This window comes from Erithacus rubecula (assembly GCF_903797595.1).
Source record: "Erithacus rubecula genome assembly, chromosome: 25".
NCBI classification, from domain to species: domain Eukaryota; kingdom Metazoa; phylum Chordata; class Aves; order Passeriformes; family Muscicapidae; genus Erithacus; species Erithacus rubecula.
This window is the reverse complement of record NC_136677.1, coordinates 2,338,037-2,357,829: the sequence shown is the minus strand read 5'-3', so window position 1 is coordinate 2,357,829 and position 19,793 is coordinate 2,338,037. Positions and strand designations below refer to the sequence as shown.

General features: G+C 50.5%; 1 protein-coding gene across 2 annotated transcripts in view; it reads right to left on the bottom strand.

Moving 5' to 3' along the window:
• The window catches only part of POU2F3 (POU class 2 homeobox 3), a gene marked incomplete at its 5' end in the record, with an annotated part of 39,443 nt that overhangs the window by 17,484 nt on the left and 2,166 nt on the right, over positions 1-19,793 (bottom strand). The window contains 3 exons of one of the 2 annotated variants that reach the window (XM_079326914.1): positions 6,278-6,312; positions 17,128-17,196; positions 17,803-17,856. In XM_079326914.1, the coding sequence (XP_079183040.1) occupies positions 6,278-6,312; positions 17,128-17,196; positions 17,803-17,856 (158 nt within the window). Of the gene's footprint in view, positions 1-6,277; positions 6,313-10,287; positions 10,383-17,127; positions 17,197-17,802; positions 17,857-19,793 lie in introns of those variants that run through there. The other variant, XM_079326915.1, reaches the window with a different exon arrangement.

The window sequence follows — 19,793 nt, the reverse complement described above, 5'->3', positions numbered from 1 at the left end:
GTCTTTTTTTTTTTTTTTTTTTTTTTTTTTTTTTCCCATGCATCCCTTGCCTATGGGGAGGAATCTGTGTTTGTTCAGGACTCCCTGTGCCTTCTGGCAGTGACAAATGCAAACACCTGGCACTGTGTGGATATCCCTGGATTAGTCATCCACTGGGAGAGAGTCCACACAGCCCAGGTAGCCCTTGGTAGGGATGTACATCCCACCACATCCCACTTTTAGGAGGGGTTAACTTGGAATCAGACTGGGGCTGGCTCCATCCCAGCTCCAGGGGTCTCTCCCGTTGCTCCCTGGCACTTTTGGCACTGGCTGCCACACCCCAGGGAACTGGGACAGGAACAGAGCAGCTGCAGGGATTGCATTAAACCAAGAGAGAGTGAGGAAGATGAGGGAGCATCAGACTGGGTTTCATTGTGGGTGGGGGGATGAAGCCCAAGGGCTGGGGAAGCAGGCAGGAGTTTATCCCTGCTGGATAAACCTCATCACCCCTGGGGAGGGAGAAAATGCCCTCTGATGTCCAAAATTAGAGACCTGGCTTGCAGCCCATGTCCTTCCCCTGTGTGCAGGGCCCCTCCCTGGCTGGGGGTGCAGGTTTGGGGGAATCCTTGGAGCTCAGCAGATGAAAGGGCTCCAGGGACTCCGAGTGCTCTCCTCATTAGTGGTGACTCCCTGGGAGTCACATCCAGCCCTTCGTGCCACTCAGCCCTCAAAAAGGTGCTGGCTCTGCCTTGGGCTGAGTTTCTGTTGTGGAAAACAAGTTTTGTGACCCTTCAGACAGATCCATGAAACTGGGGCTGGTCCTTTGTGAGCACAGAAAGGGTTTCCTGAAGGATGAGAAGGGAATTTGCACAGGTCTCTGTCCCTCCCTCTCAGACAGATCTGAAACAGCTGTACGAGGTGTTTTGCCAAGGAAACAGGTGTAGGAATCACCTTAGAAATGAAGTTTGCCCTTTAAAAGCAGGAGAGCAGGAGGCTGGGCACCAGCTGGATGTTAAGGAACAGATAAAATCCAGCCAACTCTGGGTTATTGTCAACAAATTAATTCCGTGGTTTTGGTCCACCTCTTGAGAAAAAACAATTAAAAGGGCCAAATCCTTGCTCCTAATTGCATCCCCCTTTCCCTCCCAAGTTCCCTTGGCCTGTTTGGGAGTTCATTCCCAGCAAGCTCACCCGAGGTGCCAGAACAAACCCAGCCTGAAGAAGGGGTTGCTCTGCATATCTGTCCTAAGCAAAGCAGGGCCAGATTTAGACACAGAGGACTTTCCCTGGAGCCAGGGCTTTCTCTGATGCTTTCCCAAAGGGCTGCATTTCAATGAGGAACCTGCACACAAACAAATTTATGCAATCAGCCTGTCCCTAGGACAGAGCAGGGAGACTTCAAAAGGGAAAGGCCAGGGCAGAGCTGAGCTTAGATCCAGTGTCAGGCCAGCCCTGATTTCCAGCCAGGGGAGGCTCAAGAGATGAAAAGCAGATGCAAGGCTTAGGCTGAGCCCCTGGGGCAATGGGGAGAAGAGAGAGTGAAATCTGAATTGATCCCCAGAGGGGAGAAGGAAGGAGGATGTGAACCTCCCCTTGAGAGGAGGGCAAAACAGGACTGGGATGGAAATCTGGAGGGCAGACTGAAACCTGAGCTACCCACAGGGAAAAGCCAAGCAGGAACAGCAATGACATCCAGGGAGCACATGAGATTAGGGGGAGGTGGGAACATGGGGAGGAATGAAAAACTGTGAGAGAGATCCCTGGGGGAAGGGAAGCCCTGGTGGAGCAAAATTAAATGTGCAGGGAGTTTTGCATCCCAGATATTAATAACAAACTACCCAGCGAGCTGGGCCCTTCTCTGCACCTTCAAAAGGATGGAGGGGAGGAAGAACTTGTCTGTGGTTGAGCACAAGATGATGAATCAGAGGATGGGAGTCCATAACCCAGCTCTGCCAGGGAGCAGCCCCTGGATTTTCAATCCACCCCAATGTCCACGGGCAACTGGCCCACGAAGCATCCCCTGAGCTCAGCTGCAATCACAGAGCTCAGCATCTTTGGGAAGAGCCAGGCTGTGTCTGCAAGACACCTCCCCACCTCCCAGAGGCACCAAGGGATGCTAAAGCCATTAGCAAAGAGCCCTCAGACGTGTGGGTGGAAGGTACCAAACAAGGTCAGGGTGTTTGTTAATGGCACTGAAAAGGAGCCACCAGGGATTTCACAGCTCAGGTGCAGTTTGCCCACTTTGAATTTCTCACATCATGTGCCTACAGGACATCAGCTGAGATAACTCGCCCTGGAACCTCAAAGAAACTGCTGGAAATCCCACACAAACCTCAAAAATTAAAGTTTCTTTGGGCAAGGAGTGTCAGATATGAACAGAGGAGGGAGAGGAGTCAGACAAGGAGGTGCTGAGAGAACTCTCGTGAGAGAGCTGGGCAGTAACACACAGGAGGCTGGATGTAGAAAGGAGGAATTTTCCAACAGCTGAAAAGACTTTCTAGGAAATCTACTGAAAATTTGTGCCCTTACTACATCCCCTGATTGGTGTAAAGCAAGGACAGCAAAGAACCAACAGTATAACTGGAATAAAGGAGCAACAGTAAAACTGAAGCTGGGCCCTGCTCAGGCACCTCAGTGCCTGCCTGTATTAAACACTGTCAGATCTCCCAGCCAGATCACCTTCAGACTGATGATAATGACAGGTCTGATAAACAAATGACAGCCCTGTCCTGCAAGGGGCAGCCTGTTGCTGGAATGAAGAGTGCCTGGCACATTTGGATGAGGAGCAGAGGCAGATCCTGCCCAGCTCTGCTGGCACAAAAACCTGTCAGCTTCATTGCAGGAGGGACATTTTCCTTCTCATTCCCTCCTCTGGAAGGAGGAGAGCTGATCCTGCATCCTCCCTGGACCAGCAAGGTCCAGCTGGAAAAGCACTCCTGTTTCAGCAGCTGTGCATTCTCCTCCTCCAGATGTGGACAGATGCACATCACCAGGATCTGGGCTCAGCCCTCACACCACTCACACAGGCCCTGGCACCTCCCAAAACCAGCAGCCCTCCATCCCTGTGTGTGTTTTCCAGCAGGCAGCACTATCCCAGGGCTCAGCTCCAGACACCTGGCTCTCCAGAGCAGCCACACAAACAAACAATCCAGTATTTCCTAAAGGCTGAGCAGGGAATTAAACCCAACCAGAGCTGGGCAGACCACAGCACCTGGGCAGGATCACCACAGCAAAATCTGCCATGCCAGCACTGCCAGCCCTGCTCCCACTGCAGGCAAACTGGGCTGGGATTTTGGCAGGAGAGGACAGAGTCACTCAGATGTGTCCCTGCCCCGCTCTGGCCACCATCCCAGCCCATCAGATGGCCCTGAGCAGGCTGCCAGCACCGAAGGTGAAAGTTTATTACTGTGCCTTTGCATTTCCCTCGCCATAAACAGGAAACAACCAGTATTAGACTCGCTGAATGAAAAAGGCCAAACCAGATAGGCAAGGCTGAAGATGCTGCTTTTTCCATCCACACCCTTTCCCCTCTCATTCACATACAAATTACTGTTGCATCCAGGTGGGAGGAGAGTTTGAAGAGGGGAGGGAGAGGAGGGGGGAGAGGAGAAACCTTTGCCAAATAGGCCGAGGGATCAGAGGCAGCTTTCTCATAAAGCGCAGGGCTGACCCACAAACTGCTAGAAAACCTCAAACTCCGCAGGAGTTTCCCTCCCTCGGCGCTTGCAGGGTGAGAGCAGCCCCAGCAGGGAGTTGGGATGGGGTCTAACCAGGTCACTCCACCCTTCCCATCCCGCCTGCAGCGCAGCAGGGAGGCAGCCAGGGAAGCAGAGCTGAAATTTGGGCCATCCACAAAGGCTGGGGGAGAGGCTTCAGCCAGGTGAGATTTATGATCTTCAAAGTGATTAGAGCCCAGCGCTCCAAATAAAGGCAAAGAGAGCTCCTGCAGTCGGTTTGGAGTTGGGTTTCAAACCATCGTGCCCTGGCTTCGGTTTGAAAACTTGAATTGCAAGCTAACGAAAAAGGGGGGGAAGGAAAAAACCACCCAAAGCCAACCTCAAACCCCAAACCAAATTAAAAAACCCACCAACCTCCACCCCTAATGAAAGAGCACAGCACCTGATTTTACATGAAAACACTTTGATATTTCCAGCTCTCCTCTCTTCCTTTTTTCTCTGTCATTTGGAATCTATTTGCTGAATTGAGGATGAATTCACCAACAGCTGAGGTCAACCCTCAATGTGAGTGTGGAGCCCGTGTGTGTTCAGGCTCCTGCTCATTTAAGAGAATAATTTAAAATAATAATTATTATTTTAAATAACAATACTTTCAAATAGTAATTATTATTTTAAATAATAATGATTTTAAAAAATCTCTTGGCCTTGGGAGGGCCAAGAGAGGGAGACAAAGAGCCACTGGCACAGACCTGTGTCCACTCAGGGCTGTTCCATCCCCATCCCTGGCATCACTGCAAACCCCTCTGGTGAGCTCTGAGGCATCAGAGCAGATTAGAAATAAAACAAAACAATAAATAAAACTAAATAAAATTAAAACAATCTTTTTGCTTTTTAAACCTCGCTTAATCCCCAGCTAAGTTGGTTATTCAGTTACACACACAAGCTGGAATAAATAAATTGGATTTTGAGCTGCTGTTTTGGTGGAAGGAAGAAAACAAAAGTGGAAATGCTTAAAAAAAAAAAATCATAAAACTAAAATTTCTTTTTAGGATATTTCTACTGGCTGCCCCAGCAGCACTGAGAGGAATGCAGAGGATGGTGGGGCAGATCAGCAGTGGGTGTAAATCAGCATTGCTCCACAATTAACCCCAGCACAGTTCAGCCCCAGCACCTCTGCTGTTGCCATTGGAGAAGTTTGCAGTGGGTAATGATCTCGTGCTCACTTCTATCTGCAAGGAATTTCCTTTTCTCACCCCTGGGGAGCAGATTGGATTCCTCTCCTGGCATGTGGGGAGCGAGCCCTGCTCTGGCTGGAGACACAGGGCTTTTTGTTTGCAGCTGGGGATTCCAAAATCCTGGAAGATGGCTGAGCGTGTTAGGACACCTTTGATAGGGAAAGGAGACCCACCCAGGGCTGGAGCAGCCAAAGCAAACAAACAAACAGCAGCCTGGCTGACATTTGTCACCACGGGGAGCTGCAGGGACAGAAAGCCACGTGGAGAAGGTGCAGCTGCTCACAGGAGCCTTTGGGAAGGGCTGAGCCCCTGGGCTTGGGGAATGAACTTTGGAAGGGCATTTGGAATGTGCCAGCAGCAGCCTGAGTCTGTGCAGGGAGTTGCAGCCCCTGCTGCTTTCCTGGCTGCAGCTGCCATCCCAGCTTGGCTCTCCACACTCCTCTTTGCCTTCCCTGCTGGCCACAGCAGGCACCAGCTCGGGGCTCAGACAGCATTTTCCTAAAATCTCAGAGTGGTTTGGGCTGGAAGGAGCTTTAAAGCTCATCCAGTTCCATCCCTGCCATATCCAGGGACACCTCCCATCATCCCAGTGTCCAGCCTGGCTTTGGGCACTGCCAGGCATCCAGGGGTGGATCCAGCTGTGCATCCACAGCTGCTCTGGGCACCCTGTGCCTCCCCCCCTGCCAGCAGGGCTCCCGTGGCTGCACCCACCCAAGGGCTGCAGAGGGCTGTCACCTCCTGATGTGGCACTCAGGGATTTTTGGAGGCACTCAGGCACCCAGTGAGCCAGGGAATGTTTTCAGCTGGACAAAGCAGGGGGAGCAGAGCACACACAGCAGGGACATGCCCCCCCCCAGCTGCTCCTTTCCAGTTGGGGTTTGCTTCCCCCAGAGATTTATCTTTTTCCTTTCCCTGCTGCCTTGCAGACAGGACTTTGACCTGTGCACCCTAAAACCTCAAACCACTTCATTTTTAGTGCTGGCTCCCACTCCTGAGTCAGCCCTGCACACCACGATGCTGCCAGTGCCAGTGTCACAGCTCTGGGGCTTTGGGGAGAGAGTTGTACCCTTGCCACCACAACTGAGCTGCTTTTTGTTTCTAAATTATGATATAAAAAAATTGTACAAGCCAGAAAACCCCCCAGCAAAGGGTCATTTAAAGGAACTCTATAATTAGCTGAGCTTCTATGAAGTAGGGAGAGGGAAACCAGAGGTGTAATCTGTCATTTTATCCCACAAGGGAACTGGGAAGAAGTTCTGTGGTCTGTTTAATGGCAGCTTGTGACCTAACAGTTTTTATCTCTTCACAGCTGCAGGATGATGAGCAAGTAAAAAACAGCCATTCCAGAAAGGAGGAGAATCCCTGGGAAGCCAGGGAGGATCTTACCTGCCTGTTAAAGTCCAGCCCATTCTGTTCATTCCCTACAACAAAACAAAGAGAAAAACATCTCAGTATTAATGACAGCACTGCTGGGAGCTTTACACATAACCAAAAAATTGGCCCTGGGAGAGCAAGGAGAGGAGGAGGAAGGTGCAGAAATGGAAGGGTGAAAGCTTCTGCAGCATTTAGGTGGTGCCAGCCTTTGCTGAGGGATAATGAAAATGTTCCTGGCCAAGGCTGGGGGAAGTCTCACTGAGCACCAGGGAGATTCCAGCAGAGGTGAGTTGCAGGACATCACCAATGTGCAGGGAAGTGCAGGGCTGGCTGTGGGGAAGGGCAGCAAGCAGGTGGCCAGGCTCAGGAGCTGCAGAGGGTAATTCCAGCTGCAGGAACACAGGGTGCCGTGGGGTTGTGCTCCAGAGGCGTCTCCTTGATTCCAGAAGAGATTGGCAGGCACAGGGGGAAAATCAGACAGGTTCCAGCCTGAAGGTACTGCACAGGCCCTCACTCATTCCCCTTTGATGATAAACACCAACCCCCCCCCTCCATCACACCTGCCAAATTCATCAAGAACATCACAGAGCAAAGGTTGTGCTCTCCACAGATCTCAATGCTCTGAGGGATTCCACGAAGCTCTGGAGCTGCAGAGGCAACCCCAAGACACCCCTTCCCTTTGCAGCACATCCCCCAGGCCATTCCCTGCCAGTCCAGCCAAAGAGCCTGCAACTGTTCACATCCCACCAGCACAAACCCCCAGGCCTCCTGCTCCTGCTGTTTTTTCCAGGATAACGTTCCCCATGAAGCAGAGCCCTGTGATCTGATCAAGCTCCAACACATCGTGTTTTCCAGCAGTTCAGGGCTGCTGCAAAGAGCTGCAAAGTGCTTGGGAGAGGCTGTGCAGGCAAGGAGGGCAAATCCAGCCATCCCAGCATGTATTTTTTCCAGGCACAGAGCATTCCCAGGTGAATCAGCGTGGATCCTGAGGGGGAGTGTGCTTGGTACAATTATCCACAGATGGCAAAACATTGGAGAGTCAGGGATAACAGAGCTTTGTGGCTTCTCTCTGCTGTCTAGAAACAGCCCTGGAGATTTAATCTGTGACATTTAAAAAGCACTGACTGTGGAAACAGAGCTGTGAGACTGGGCCATGGCAGAATGAGCTGCTGCCCCCTCAGTTTGACATCTCTATCTCCTCACTCTCTGCATTTCAACCAGCTCTGAGGTGCCTCCCCAATTCTAAAATCTCCTCCATCTCCTCACCATCCACACCCCAACTAGCTCTGAGCTTCCCCCAAAATTTGAGATTTCCATCTCCTCACTCTCTGCATCCCAACCAACTTTGAGCTTCTCCCCAAATTTAAGGTCTGCTCCATCTCCTCTGAGCCCTCTCCCCCAGCCTGGCTGCATTTCTGCCCTGCTCTTCCTTCCTTCCTCCCAGCCTGCTGTCTCCCAGCTTTTTCCCTCCCCAATCTCACTCCTTTATCTCTTTTTCCTCTGTAATTCCCTGGCTCCAACCCTCTCTGCTCCCTGTCCAGCTCTCTCCAGCTGCTCCCTCCCCAGGAATGGGGTTCATTCATTGCATTCCAGCTCCTGTTCCAGCCCCAAAAGCCAAGGAGGGCACATCCAGCGATGGGAATGCTGATAGTGTTAATGGATGATCACAATCAGCATCCACACACCTGAGCAGGAGGGGAGCATCTTCAAGGCCTGCAATTTCTGCCTTTGAAACCCCCCCAGGCACGTGGGGGGGTGTTTGATGTGATCTGGAGGCAGCAGCTGAAGGGAAGCAAAGCCAGGAGGGAAGGAGGAAATAAAAGTTCCCAGCTGCTAAAATAGAACAGGAAGGAAAAGGTAATCTCCTGGTTTCTTGGAGACAGGAGTTTTACTCCCATTGGGGTGAGCAGTCTGGTGATGAGGCAAGATGCAAAGAGCTGCAGGGAATCCCTGGGTCCCAGTGATGATGGCTGAGTCACCACCATTCACCCCAAAACTTGGAACCCAAGAGGAGCAGCTGGAACAGAATTCCCTGCTCAGCCCCACGTCCTCCAGCTCTGCCTTTCCCTCCTTCCAGCTTCCTTTCCCTTGTCCCTTCCTTTCAGACAAAAGTCACTCACAGCATCCTCAAATCGACTTTGGGATTTTTTCCAGCCAGGAATTCTGTGCAAATATGGCACTGAGGGGGTGTCTGAGTGTGGGGAGCTGCTCCAGGCTGCCTGGGCAGACAAAAAGAGCAGCAGGCACCTCCAGAGGCCATTCCTGCCCCTATCTCACCACCCATCTCCCGGGATGAATGGCCCTCTGGAGATGACTATTCCTCCTGACTGACTCCCAAGGGACCCAGGGGCAACCAGTTCAGCCTTAGATGTCCAAGAGGGAGAGATTTAAAACTGGGAGGGGTGATTTCTGCTCCCAGTGGTTATGTAAATGGGAGCAGGTTACACAAATCTCTGCAGGACCAACCAGTGTTTGGGCACAGATTTATTTGCAAACAAATCTGGCCCCCTCCTTTTTTTTTTTTTTCTCTTGTAGTAAATGTAAAATTCAAGTGATTGCTGCTGCAAGCCAAGGTTTGGGTGTGATAGGGATAACAACTCTCCTCTTTCAGTTGAACTGTAACTTTCCTACAAATGCTTTATAAAAATAGCCTCAGTTTCCTCCCAGTTTCTGTCAACATCAGGACTCACTGCAGTAGTCATTTCTCTCCTTAAAGGAATGAGCTGTTCAAACAATCTGCACTTAAGATTTAATCTTTTCTAGCTCCAGGAGATAAAAAGAAAGAAAAGTGTAAGTGGCAGCAGATTCTCTCTCCTGCTGCAAACTGCCAGAACTCCACTCATGTTAATGGAGCTTCAGCCCAGCCAACAACTTGATTTTTGCTGCACGAGCCAGACACAATGGGATCCAGAACCTCCAGAATCTGCTGGATCAGTCCTCCCTTTGCTGAAATTCCACGAGGCTGGGGAAGCCCTGGGGATTTCAAAGGGGAAAGGCAGCTTGGAGCCTTCCAATTCCCAACCCATCAGCAAGGCTTCACCCTGCAGTTCCTGGGCGTTTGGAGAAGCAGTGATAAGCTCAGCCCAGGGTTGTGCAGCTCTCCTTGGTTCACCTGGCAGCTGTTTTGCATAGCCCTGGCATCAGATCTGGTGCGAGTTTGCCTGGGGAGGTTTCTCTGGGGATGGGAGCAGAGCAGCAGTTCTGGGCAGTTCCCCCCTGGAAAACACAGGGGATTCAGCAGCAGCAGAGCTGCAGAGCCAGTCCAGCCCTGCAGGGTAAAAACACCCTAATGGGGGGAAATAAAATCAGGGTGGCCTTCATCTTCACCTGCAGGGAGGGACATTGTGACCTGGCCACAGCAGAAGAGCTCATCCCTCTTCCCAGTGCTCCAGTGTGAGCTCAGCTCTGCAGGGACAGGGGGATGAGGAGCTGATCCCAGCCTCGAGCAGGTGCTGGGGAATTCCCACAGGGAATCAGTTTTACTGCTGCACATTTGGGAGGGAAGTGGGGAACAGCTGAAGGGTGCTGGGGGAGCAGTGCCAGGCAGGGGGCTCGGTGCCTGGGCTGAGATCTTGGGAATTTTGGGTGCCTCACTGAGAGCCAATTGCTGCAGGCTCCCTTTGCAGCCATGCAGAGGAAGCAGGAGCTTCCAGAGGGCAATTCCTCACCCAGACAGATGGCACAGGGATGAATCAGCCTCTGGAGATCCCTGCTCCCATCAGGGACTGCCTGGGGTGAGCAGGTCAGGCTGCAGCCTCAGAGGATCGAGTACCTCAAGTTAAGATTAATCTCAGCTATCCTGGGGATCCCAGCACTCCATCTGATGAAGCACAGTGCCACAGGAGATTGGCCTGGTGCCCCTTTCAAGGGGCATTTCTGACAAACTCACTGCTCAGATCTATCACCTCGAACAAGGTGTGAAGTTCAGAGATTGCCCAAGTGCTGCTAGAGAAGAGAGTGGCAATTACTGCAGCTACAACCAGAACTTGCCTCACAAGCTGTAAGTGAAGCCAAATGCTCACCTGCACTGGAGGAATAAGCAAAACAAGACATTCAGCATGAAATACACCTCAGGATTCCCACTGACTTTGGAAATTCAGGCAAAAAACCAAAGCATACCCCTCATGCTGCTGTTCCAGGGGCAGCAGGATCCATGAATGCTGGCAGCTCACTCAAGTCACCTTTTCCCCATGGAGTGCCCACCCCTGATTCCCTCCTGCACTGGGGGCAGCAGGAGCTACAGCTGAGCTGGCACCACTCAATTCCCTGGATTTCCATCCCTGCTGGGATGCTTGCTGCTGCCAAGGCACTTGAAAAGTGCTTTTTAAAGTGTGAGCAGCTTGGGGAGTTCTTGAGGCAGCCAGGTAAGGCTGCAGCTTTAATCTGAAGGCACAAAACCCCCCAGAGCATCTCCATGGAGCATCTCCAAGGGAAAGCCAAGGCTGGTGAGCAAAAGTGAATCTTGTGCTGACTCAGACAGCTCCAGACTCCAGGGGAAGCTTTCACTGAACACTCCATTTGGCTGGGAACCCCTGGGTTATAGAAATACCTTCCCTCAGAGAAGCCATGGCTGGGTCCCTGTGCAGCCCCTCAGTGCAGGGCAGGGCAAGGGGAGAGCAGGACAGAGAGTGTGGGAGACCTGGGCACCTTCCAGAAGGAAACCCGAGGGCAGCAGTTGTTCCCACGGAAAACATTTCACCTGCAGGTGCTGGGAGAGGGCAAGTCTCTTCTCCTAGACCAGAGGCAAGAGGCAGATCAGACCAGCTCTTCCTTTGCCCCTCTAATTCAAGTCAAACCAGCCTTTTGTTCCCCTTTCCCCTCCCCATCCTTTTTTATCCTCTTCCATAATGGGATGTTTAAGAAAAAAAAAAAAAAAAATAAAATAACCCAACCTCAAACCCTAATCACCTTCATTTGAATTTCAAATATCCCCCTCCTGGCCTCCCCCACGCCCCAACTGACTCGGAGCTGGGAATATGGAAATTTCTCCTGCTTGCCTTAAATGTGGCTGTGCTATGAAAATCATCAGCCTTATGCAAATCCTGAGCAGCCCCAATTGCCATAGCAACCAGCTGTTTCCAGCCCAACTGCTGCAGCTTTCATTTACCAGGACTTGTCCTGGGGCTGTGCATGGCTGCAGGGGGAAGAGAGCAGAGAAATCCTGGAGGCTTTGAGGAAAGTTTCACCAGGGAGCAAAGGCGTAGCCCAGGACTGAGCTCAGTGTGGGGCCAGGAGAGGCCAAGTTTCCTCAAAAGACTTTGGCCTGGCAAGCTGCTTCCAGCCCGAGATGAGCAGGGAACAACACAAGGAAAAAAAAATAAAAAGTTCCCAGAAAAAAAGAAGGAAAAAAATACAAAAATCTGGGAGGCAGCACAGGCTGCAGCCCAATCTGCCATCCCTTTCCTGTTCTGGATGCTTTCACCTGAGTTAGGGGCTGACACAGAGGCCAGAACATGCAAAGCTTATCCCAGCATGATCCATCACCATCCCAGGAGACTCTGCCCTGGGAATGGCACAAAGAGCCTCCTTCCATTGCCCAGCAGAGCTCAGGGCTCTGTCCTGTCCCTCCATTGCCCAGCAGAGCTCAGGGCTCTGTCCTTCCATTGCCCAGCAGAGCTCAGGGCTCTGTCCTTCCATTGCCCAGCAGAGCTCAGGGCTCTGTCCTGCCCTTCCATTGCCCAGCAGAGCTCAGGGCTCTGTCCTGCCCTTCCATTGCCCAGCAGAGCTCAGGGCTCTGTCCTGTCCTTCCATTGCCCAGCAGAGCTCAGGGCTCTTCCCTTCCATTGCCCAGCAGAGCTCAGGGCTCTGTCCTGCCCTTCCATTGCCCAGCAGAGCTCAGGGCTCTGTCCTTCCTGAGCCCAGCAGAGCTCAGGGCTCTGTCCTGTCCTTCCATTGCCCAGCAGAGCTCAGGGCTCTGTCCTGTCCTTCCATTGCCCAGCAGAGCTCAGGGCTCTGTCCTGTCCTTCCATTGCCCAGCAGAGCTCAGGGCTCTGTCCTGCCCTTCCATTGCCCAGCAGAGCTCAGGGCTCTGTCCTTCCATTGCCCAGCAGAGCTCAGGGCTCTGTCCTTCCATTGCCCAGCAGAGCTCAGGGCTCTGTCCTTCCATTGCCCAGCAGAGCTCAGGGCTCTGTCCTGCCCTTCCATTGCCCAGCAGAGCTCAGGGCTCTGTCCTGCCCTTCCATTGCCCAGCAGAGCTCAGGGCTCTGCCCTTCCATTGCCCAGCAGAGCTCAGGGCTCTGTCCTGCCCTTCCATTGCCCAGCAGAGCTCAGGGCTCTGTCCTGCCCTTCCCTGGCACAGCAGCACCTGCACACAGCTCACACCTGCACAAGAACAGAGCAGGATCCTCACCTGGGAGCTCAGGGCTTCATTCAGTCTGTGGCAGAGGCAGACTGAGGCCAAGTCTCTGATTTTCCATCTGCCCTGACACAGATTTGATGCAAAAATCACTGGCACAGGGAGGGGATTTGGCTGGGGGGGAAGGCTGGTGTCCAGTTTCAGAGCTGCCCTGTGCTGCACTGCCAGGGCACCCCAGGTGTCCTGTGGCTCTGCTGAGGTGGGGATGAAGGGGGAGGGTGGCATCCACAGGGATGGGTGTCACAGCAGGGTCTCCAGGTGTGTCACAGTGCTGGATTTTCTCCAGGTTTAAAGGGAATGGGGTTTCTTGCTCCCAGAGGGAAGAAACCTGAGTGAGTGCTCTCTGCAGGGGACTAAGGGCAGAATCCACAGGATTCTCCAATCTCTGGGACCCAGGGAATGGCTGGAGCAGGGTCAGGGGAATTTGGGATGGAGCTCAGGGGAAGTTCTTCCCTCAGAGGGTGCTGGCACTGCCCAGGCTCCCCAGGGAATGGGAACAGCTCCAAGGCTGCCAGAGCTCCAGGGACACTCGGACACCATTCCCAGGGATTTTGGGGTGTCTGAGCAGGGCCAGGAGCTGCACTGGATGATCCTGTGGGTCCCTCCCAGCTCAGCACATTCTGTGATCCTAAAGCACTGAGAAAAGTCACTGAGATAACCCTGCTCCCATGGACACCAGGGGCTCAGAGCTCCACCAGCCCAGCCAGAAACTCAGGGTCACAGAATTACAGGACCACAGAATCACAGGACCATAGAATCAATCACAGGATCAAAGAATCAATGGGTCACAGGATTACAGAAACACAAAGTCACAGAATCCCAGGATCACAGAATCACAGGGTCACAGAATCAAAGCATCTCACAATCACAGGATTACAGGATCACCAGACTGGAAGAGACTTCCAAACCCATCCAATCCAACCATGCCCCAACACCCCAACTAACCCATGGCACCAGTGCCACATCCAATCCTTTTATAAACACATCCAGCAATGGTGACTCCACCACCTCCCCAGGCAGACAATTCCAGCACTTTATCACTCTTTCAGCAAAAAACCTCTTCCTAACATCCAACCTGAATTTCCCTCGGCACAACCAATCCCCCCCACCCCAGGAGCCACCCTAAACCCACAGGGCACCCCAGATCCCCCCAGATTTGGGGTGCCCAGCACTCCCCACCCCGGGCTGCTGGCAGGGCTCAGCTCCCCGGGTTCAGGGTGGGGAGGGAAGATGCTCGGGGTGCCTGCAGCTATTCGGTTCCCCGTGGTTGTGTTTGAAGCTCTTCCCTATCTCCCTTTTTTCTAAAAGCTTTGGCTTCCCCCCCATAGCCTCAACAGATGAAATCAAAGGGAAGTAGCTCTGCTTGGTGTAACCTGTTTTGATGGAGGAGATAAGCGGGGAACAAGTGTCTGACACAAACAAACAGACAGACAGGGGCAAGTCCCACCTCAGCGTTCTGTTGCATCAGATACCGAGGGCTTAGATAAACCACAAGAAGGGGGAGATCTCTGCCCCCGGGGCTGCAGGACCAGGGGCGACACTCGGCACTGCCAAGCCCCCACAGTTCCCATCAAAAAAATCAGCGCGGAGCTGGCTGGCGTGGCTTTCATCAGTTTGAAAGAGATGAAAAGAGCTCCGAGCCAAGCAGAAAACTCTTCATTACCCCCCATGGAGGCTGCCTGGGAGCCCAGCCCTGCTGCCAAGGCTTGGAACAGCGCGGGGAAAGGGGAAAAGGACCCAAAAAACAGAGGGATGATCCGTGATCAGCATCCCCGGGGTGATGGGGAAGGTAAAACGCCCCTCCTGCCTGCTCTCCATTGGGTACAGGATTAAAAAATTCAGAGCTGAAGGAAAGGAAGGGTTAATATCCGCAGGGCTGGGCAGTGAGAACCCTTAGAAATTATATATTTTTAAATAATAATTTGTAAAATGGAGTCATTTCGCTGTAAATGGTAGATTTGGGATCCAGAACCCACAAGTTTCTGGAGAATATATATGTTTTTTGTTTTTTTTTTTAAAGCTTTGAAAGATTTTCTATGAAATTGGTGTGAATGAAAGGATAAGAAAAAAAGGAAAAAAAAAAAAAAAAGCACTGAGCTCTCCAAACCTCCTACAGAAGGCGAACGATTTTAACAATTTTCTCCAAAAAGAAAACCCCCCACTATTGTTTCAAACACTTTCAAAGTAAAACAATGCCCCAAATTACCTTTTTTTTTTTTTTTTCCCCCCCTTCTAAGCCTGGAATTGGCGGGGATATGAAAGGATGAAATTATTCTGCTGCTACTGACACTTCCCATCAGATCTTTAGGCATCAATTTTAGATCAAGGGCTTGGTTTACAAAAGAATTTTGATTCTTAATTCCTTTTTTTTTTTTTTAAGTTCTTGGAGCCAGCCCACATCTTTTGGTGATGATACCTTCACCTAGGTGGATTTCTGGGTCTAATATTGTTAATTTGGTAAAGAGACCTCTCCTTTGGGGGGGAAGGAGCTTCCTGCGGATTGCCCTAATTCAGTAGGAAATGGGAAATTCAATTAATGACTCATCAGCAAACACACGGAGCCTTTTCCCACATGAAGCAGGTAACCAAAACACGCCGCTATTAGGAGCTGCAGTAAATATTCCTCTAACAATGAGTGCAAAGGAGCAGCAAAACTTCCCTTTGTTGTTTATAAACAGAAAGGGCTGCGAGGAGCGAGGGAACAACGAGGGGAATATTTGGGTGAAGTCCCCGGAGCTCCACCTGGGACAGGTGAGGGAGGAGGTGATGCCACCCCCAGGGTCCTATAAAGTGTCAGCCTGAATCTCCCAACCCTCCTTTCCCAGAAGAACCCGAACAGACAAAAAAAAAAAAAATTACTGGGTGAAAAAAAAAAAAAATAAAGCGATTTAAACAGGTTCTTTGTGCCACTCTTTGCAAATGAAGGAGATTTACTCGTCCTGATTTCCCTGCTTGATTTGAAGGCTCCGAGAGCGCTGCTGCCGAGAACATTTTTTTGTTATTTTCAAACAAATTGACTTCGCTGCTCTGCTTTCTTTTCTCAATTACCACTAGAAAGAGGCGCTGCAGCTCACGCTAATGGCTGTCTGGGATGCTTAAGCTGAAAAAAAATCCATATTTTATCCAACCAAATGTGCTGCCAGCTTCTGGTTTAACACTTCTGACTCCAACAGCAGCAGCAGCCAGAGCCTCCCTCTACATTTAATAACAGCCAATACCCCAATTAAATCCTCATTTTCCTTCATCTTGATTAATCCTGCCACCCACCAATGAGCAGCAAATATTTCGGGGTTCCAGTTCCCAATGTAAGGCCCCGTAACAGCTCCCAGCGTTTTTTGGAGGAGCTTGGGGAGTTGGGGATGTGTTTGTTGTTCCTTTATTATCCCAAATCCCAGTTTGGGGTGATTTGAGAGCCCTGAGCAGGAGCTGGCCAAAGTCAATCAGAGTTCATGGATGTGAACAGAACCAGATTGGATTTCTATTTTAGATTGTGTCAAATAACCCAGTTTAACAGCCCAGAGCACAAATCAGGGGGTGGGGTTAATCCCTTTAAAACCAAAAAATCTATTTTTTTTCCTAAATTATCTCAAACTTTATAGGAGAAAAATCATTCCATGCAAAGTTTTCACCTGCTCTTACACATCCCCATGGCCCAAGCTTAGGGCTCTTCATTACCCAGAGAATTTTTGATTCTTCTACATTTTCTCCACCAGCTTTTGTTTCGAAAGGTGTTGATTTCTAAGGTATAGCACAACTTCTAATAATCTTCATTTGCTGTACCTAGTGGGTGCTAAAATGATTTCTCATTGCTGCTCATTTGCCTAAAAAGGGATGTGACTGTGACCCTTTGGGAAATTACAGGGCTCAGGCCTTATATTCAAATCTCACTCCAGGCAGCCCGAAAACACAAACCTGATTTTTCAGGTGCCTGTTACACCTCGTGGTGGGCAAACCTGGCAGAAATCAGTGCTCACAGCATCCCTGCCATCTTCAAAGGGTCACCCTGAGCCTCAGCTTGCCAAGGAATGTGGGGGCTCCTTGGAGATGCTGGAGCAGCATCAGGTGTGAGGTGAGAAACCAACCACTCCTCTCTGGGTTGGATTGTTCCCTCCCGTTTTTGCACACACACACAGAGCCCAGAAAAGGCTGTTTTCCCTAAGGAGCAGCCCCTGGCTGTGCAAATCCAGGCTGGGTGCACCAGGGCTGCTCCCAAGCCGTTCTTGCCGTGGCAGAGGCGGGAGCCAATTTCCAAATTTCCATGTCAAACCCGCCGAGGACATTAGGGAGGCACATTAGGGAGGCACTCAGGGATTCGCTGCTGTCACACAGGAGGGATCTGATCAAGATACCAACGCAATCCTAGCCCAGAGCACATTCCTGATCAACTCCCAGGCTGCAAGAGCCGAGAAAAAGCACGGGAGAAACTTCCAGCACCCACATTCCCCCTCTTTATTTTTTTTTTTTTTTCCTTTTCTCTCCCTCTCCTGCCACCCCAGACCCTCCTTACCTGGCTCCACCTGGTCAGGTTCGTGCCGGGTGTCTGTGGAATCTGCAGCATCCCCGCTCATCTTGATCTCTGGAAAAGGAGGAACAACTGATTTTAATAACAGGTCACAGTCCCAGGCAACAGGCACATGTGGCTTCCACTAAACAGCACAAATGAATGTGTGTAATTATAATAAACCATCAGACTTTCAAATTTCTGATTCCTCAACATCCAGGCACTAGAATATTCATCAGCTCTGAGGATGCACTTTCCCTCCTGTTGCTCTTTGCAGCCCCCCCTCACTCCTGTGCCCCCTCCCCACTTTGCTGTGGGGTTTTCACCCTTCTCATCCCTGCTCAGCCATGGGATGAAGGGGTGGATTCAGCACTGGGAGCTCCCCAGCCCTGCCCAGGCTTCCCAAACCTGCTGTGATGGTCTGGCTGTGTCACCATCCTCCCACACCTGCAGGGATGGGGATCCCTCCAGCTTTCTCCCAAATCCTTTCCCTGTCCTTCAAGAGGCTCAAACTCAACTTGTTTTCCCCACTGCCTCTATCTACACTTTATTTATCCTCTTTTCTGTCACATGCAGGCGCTCACAGCCCTCAAAAGCCACCCAAGATCTGCCTTGCTCCAAAGTGTTGTCCCCAACCCTCCCAGCTCCATCCTCCCCCAAGCCAAGAAATTTGTCATTTACCCTTGAAGTGATGACTGCCACCACACCCGGGGCCACTTTCTCCTTCGGGGACAGCTGCAAGAAAAGGTGGGAATGCTCAACTTCACACCGGGCTGCTCATCCCCTCCTTAAAAAACGCCAAGGACACCCAGGTGGGAGAAGAGGGGATATCTATTCAAATTCAGATGGACGCCCCCTCAGCTTTTTCCACCCTTTCCATGGGAATTTTAACTGTTTCCACGCTAGTTGTGGGGGCAAAAAAAAAAAAAAAGGTTAAAAAAACGAGATAATTTTTTATTATTTGAGTGATTTGCATGTGCTTCGTGCAGCCAATCCCGGCCACAGACTCTTCCCATTTGCATCGGGGAATAACAACACTGGGGAAGCTGGGCCAGTGTTTGCTGTGGTTTTGCTGGGGTAGGGAAGGCAGGTGGAAGCCACCTAAAAGCATCATGCAAACCTTTTCCTCTTCCCCATATCCACCTTTTGTTATTCCCAAACAGATGAGAGCAGCCCCGTTGGATTTTTATCCCCGTTTCCCTCTTTTGCTCACACCAAAACAGGCAGGGCTTTGTGTGTGTGCAGGTTTTCTTTTCCCCATATTCAAAGTTTCCCTCGTGTGCGAACAGCAGATAATCTGCTTTTTTGGCCAAGATTTCGTAACTTTGATCGAGTTGAAAGTTTGAAACTTTCTCCAGCAAATGAATGAAAGTAGGAAAAAAAAAAAAATCAGGATTTTATATCAGCACAGAAACTTTCACATACTTCAGAAACTTCCTTTCCTTAAATTATATTGAGTGAGGGGAGGGAAAGGAGGGTGAAAAAAGTTGTGGGATTTTTTTTTTTCCCCCCTTCAAATAAACCCTGTGCAATTAAGACATGAACGTTTAGTGGGGCTTCTAAGCATTTCTACTGCAGGAAAAGTAATTACCATCAGCTATAAACATCTTCTTGTCTTGTACCACTGCCAAGGGACCCTAACTTAGGCAATCTACAAAGCACAAAGTTTTACTGGCTGCCAAAAAAGTATTAAAAAAAAAAAAAAAAAAAAGAAGTCAAGTTCTCATAAAATAGAGGAAGGGAAAAAAAAATCTAAAAGCCTGCAGAAGTTTGGTGCTTGCTTTGGTGAGAAAGCTTGAAAGCTTGTAAAAAAATAAAATTGGGGAAAGAAAATATCGAATTCCCAAGCTGGACCAGTTTGGACAGAGCTGAGGAAGGACAGGGACAAAAGCAGAGCATGAAAAGCTCTGTCCCTCCTGCAGGAGTGACCCCCCCACACCCATTAAAAACTGGGCTGGGTGGGGAGAGAAGGAGGAATTGCTGCTGCAACTTGATTGCATATCACATTATCCAGCAGGTAAATCCCCTCCTCCTGCAGTCGGGAGATAAGGAGATGCCCTGGGATTCCCAATGCACAAGAATTTTATTTTCATCCAGATTCAAATCCCCCCCTATGAATGTGCACATGTTATTGCAGCTTGAATATTTTGTAGGGGAAAACAAAAGGAAAAATAAGCAGAAAGAAAAGGGAAAGTCTGCCTGCTGATCTGAGAGGTTTAAGGTTTAGGATGGATTTTGAATCCCAGTGCAGCACCAGCACCCTCCAAGGGATCCTTGGGAACAAGGAGCAGACACACAGAGCAATCACTTTCTTATCTAATTGTAGCCAACACCTTTTCATGGACACTCAACCTTCCACTACAACCAGAGCAAACTCTGCTCCATCCTAAAACACACCCTCAGACAGCTCCTGCCACACTTTTGCTAAGCTTTGCCAGCTTAGCAATACACACAGGATAATCAGGCTTGGAAAACAAAAGGAAAAAAAAAAAAAAAACCTCTCTGGGAAAAATAACCCAGCTTAGGACTGCCTAACTCTAAACCACAGCTCTATTAGGAGCCGCCACTGTGGCCTGGGCCATATTAAAAATGTGCTGCTCTGCCCCAGCTCCCAAGCAGGGCTGGGGTAGGGGCAGGCTGGGTGGTTCAGCCAGACCAGAGGAGCTCTGCCA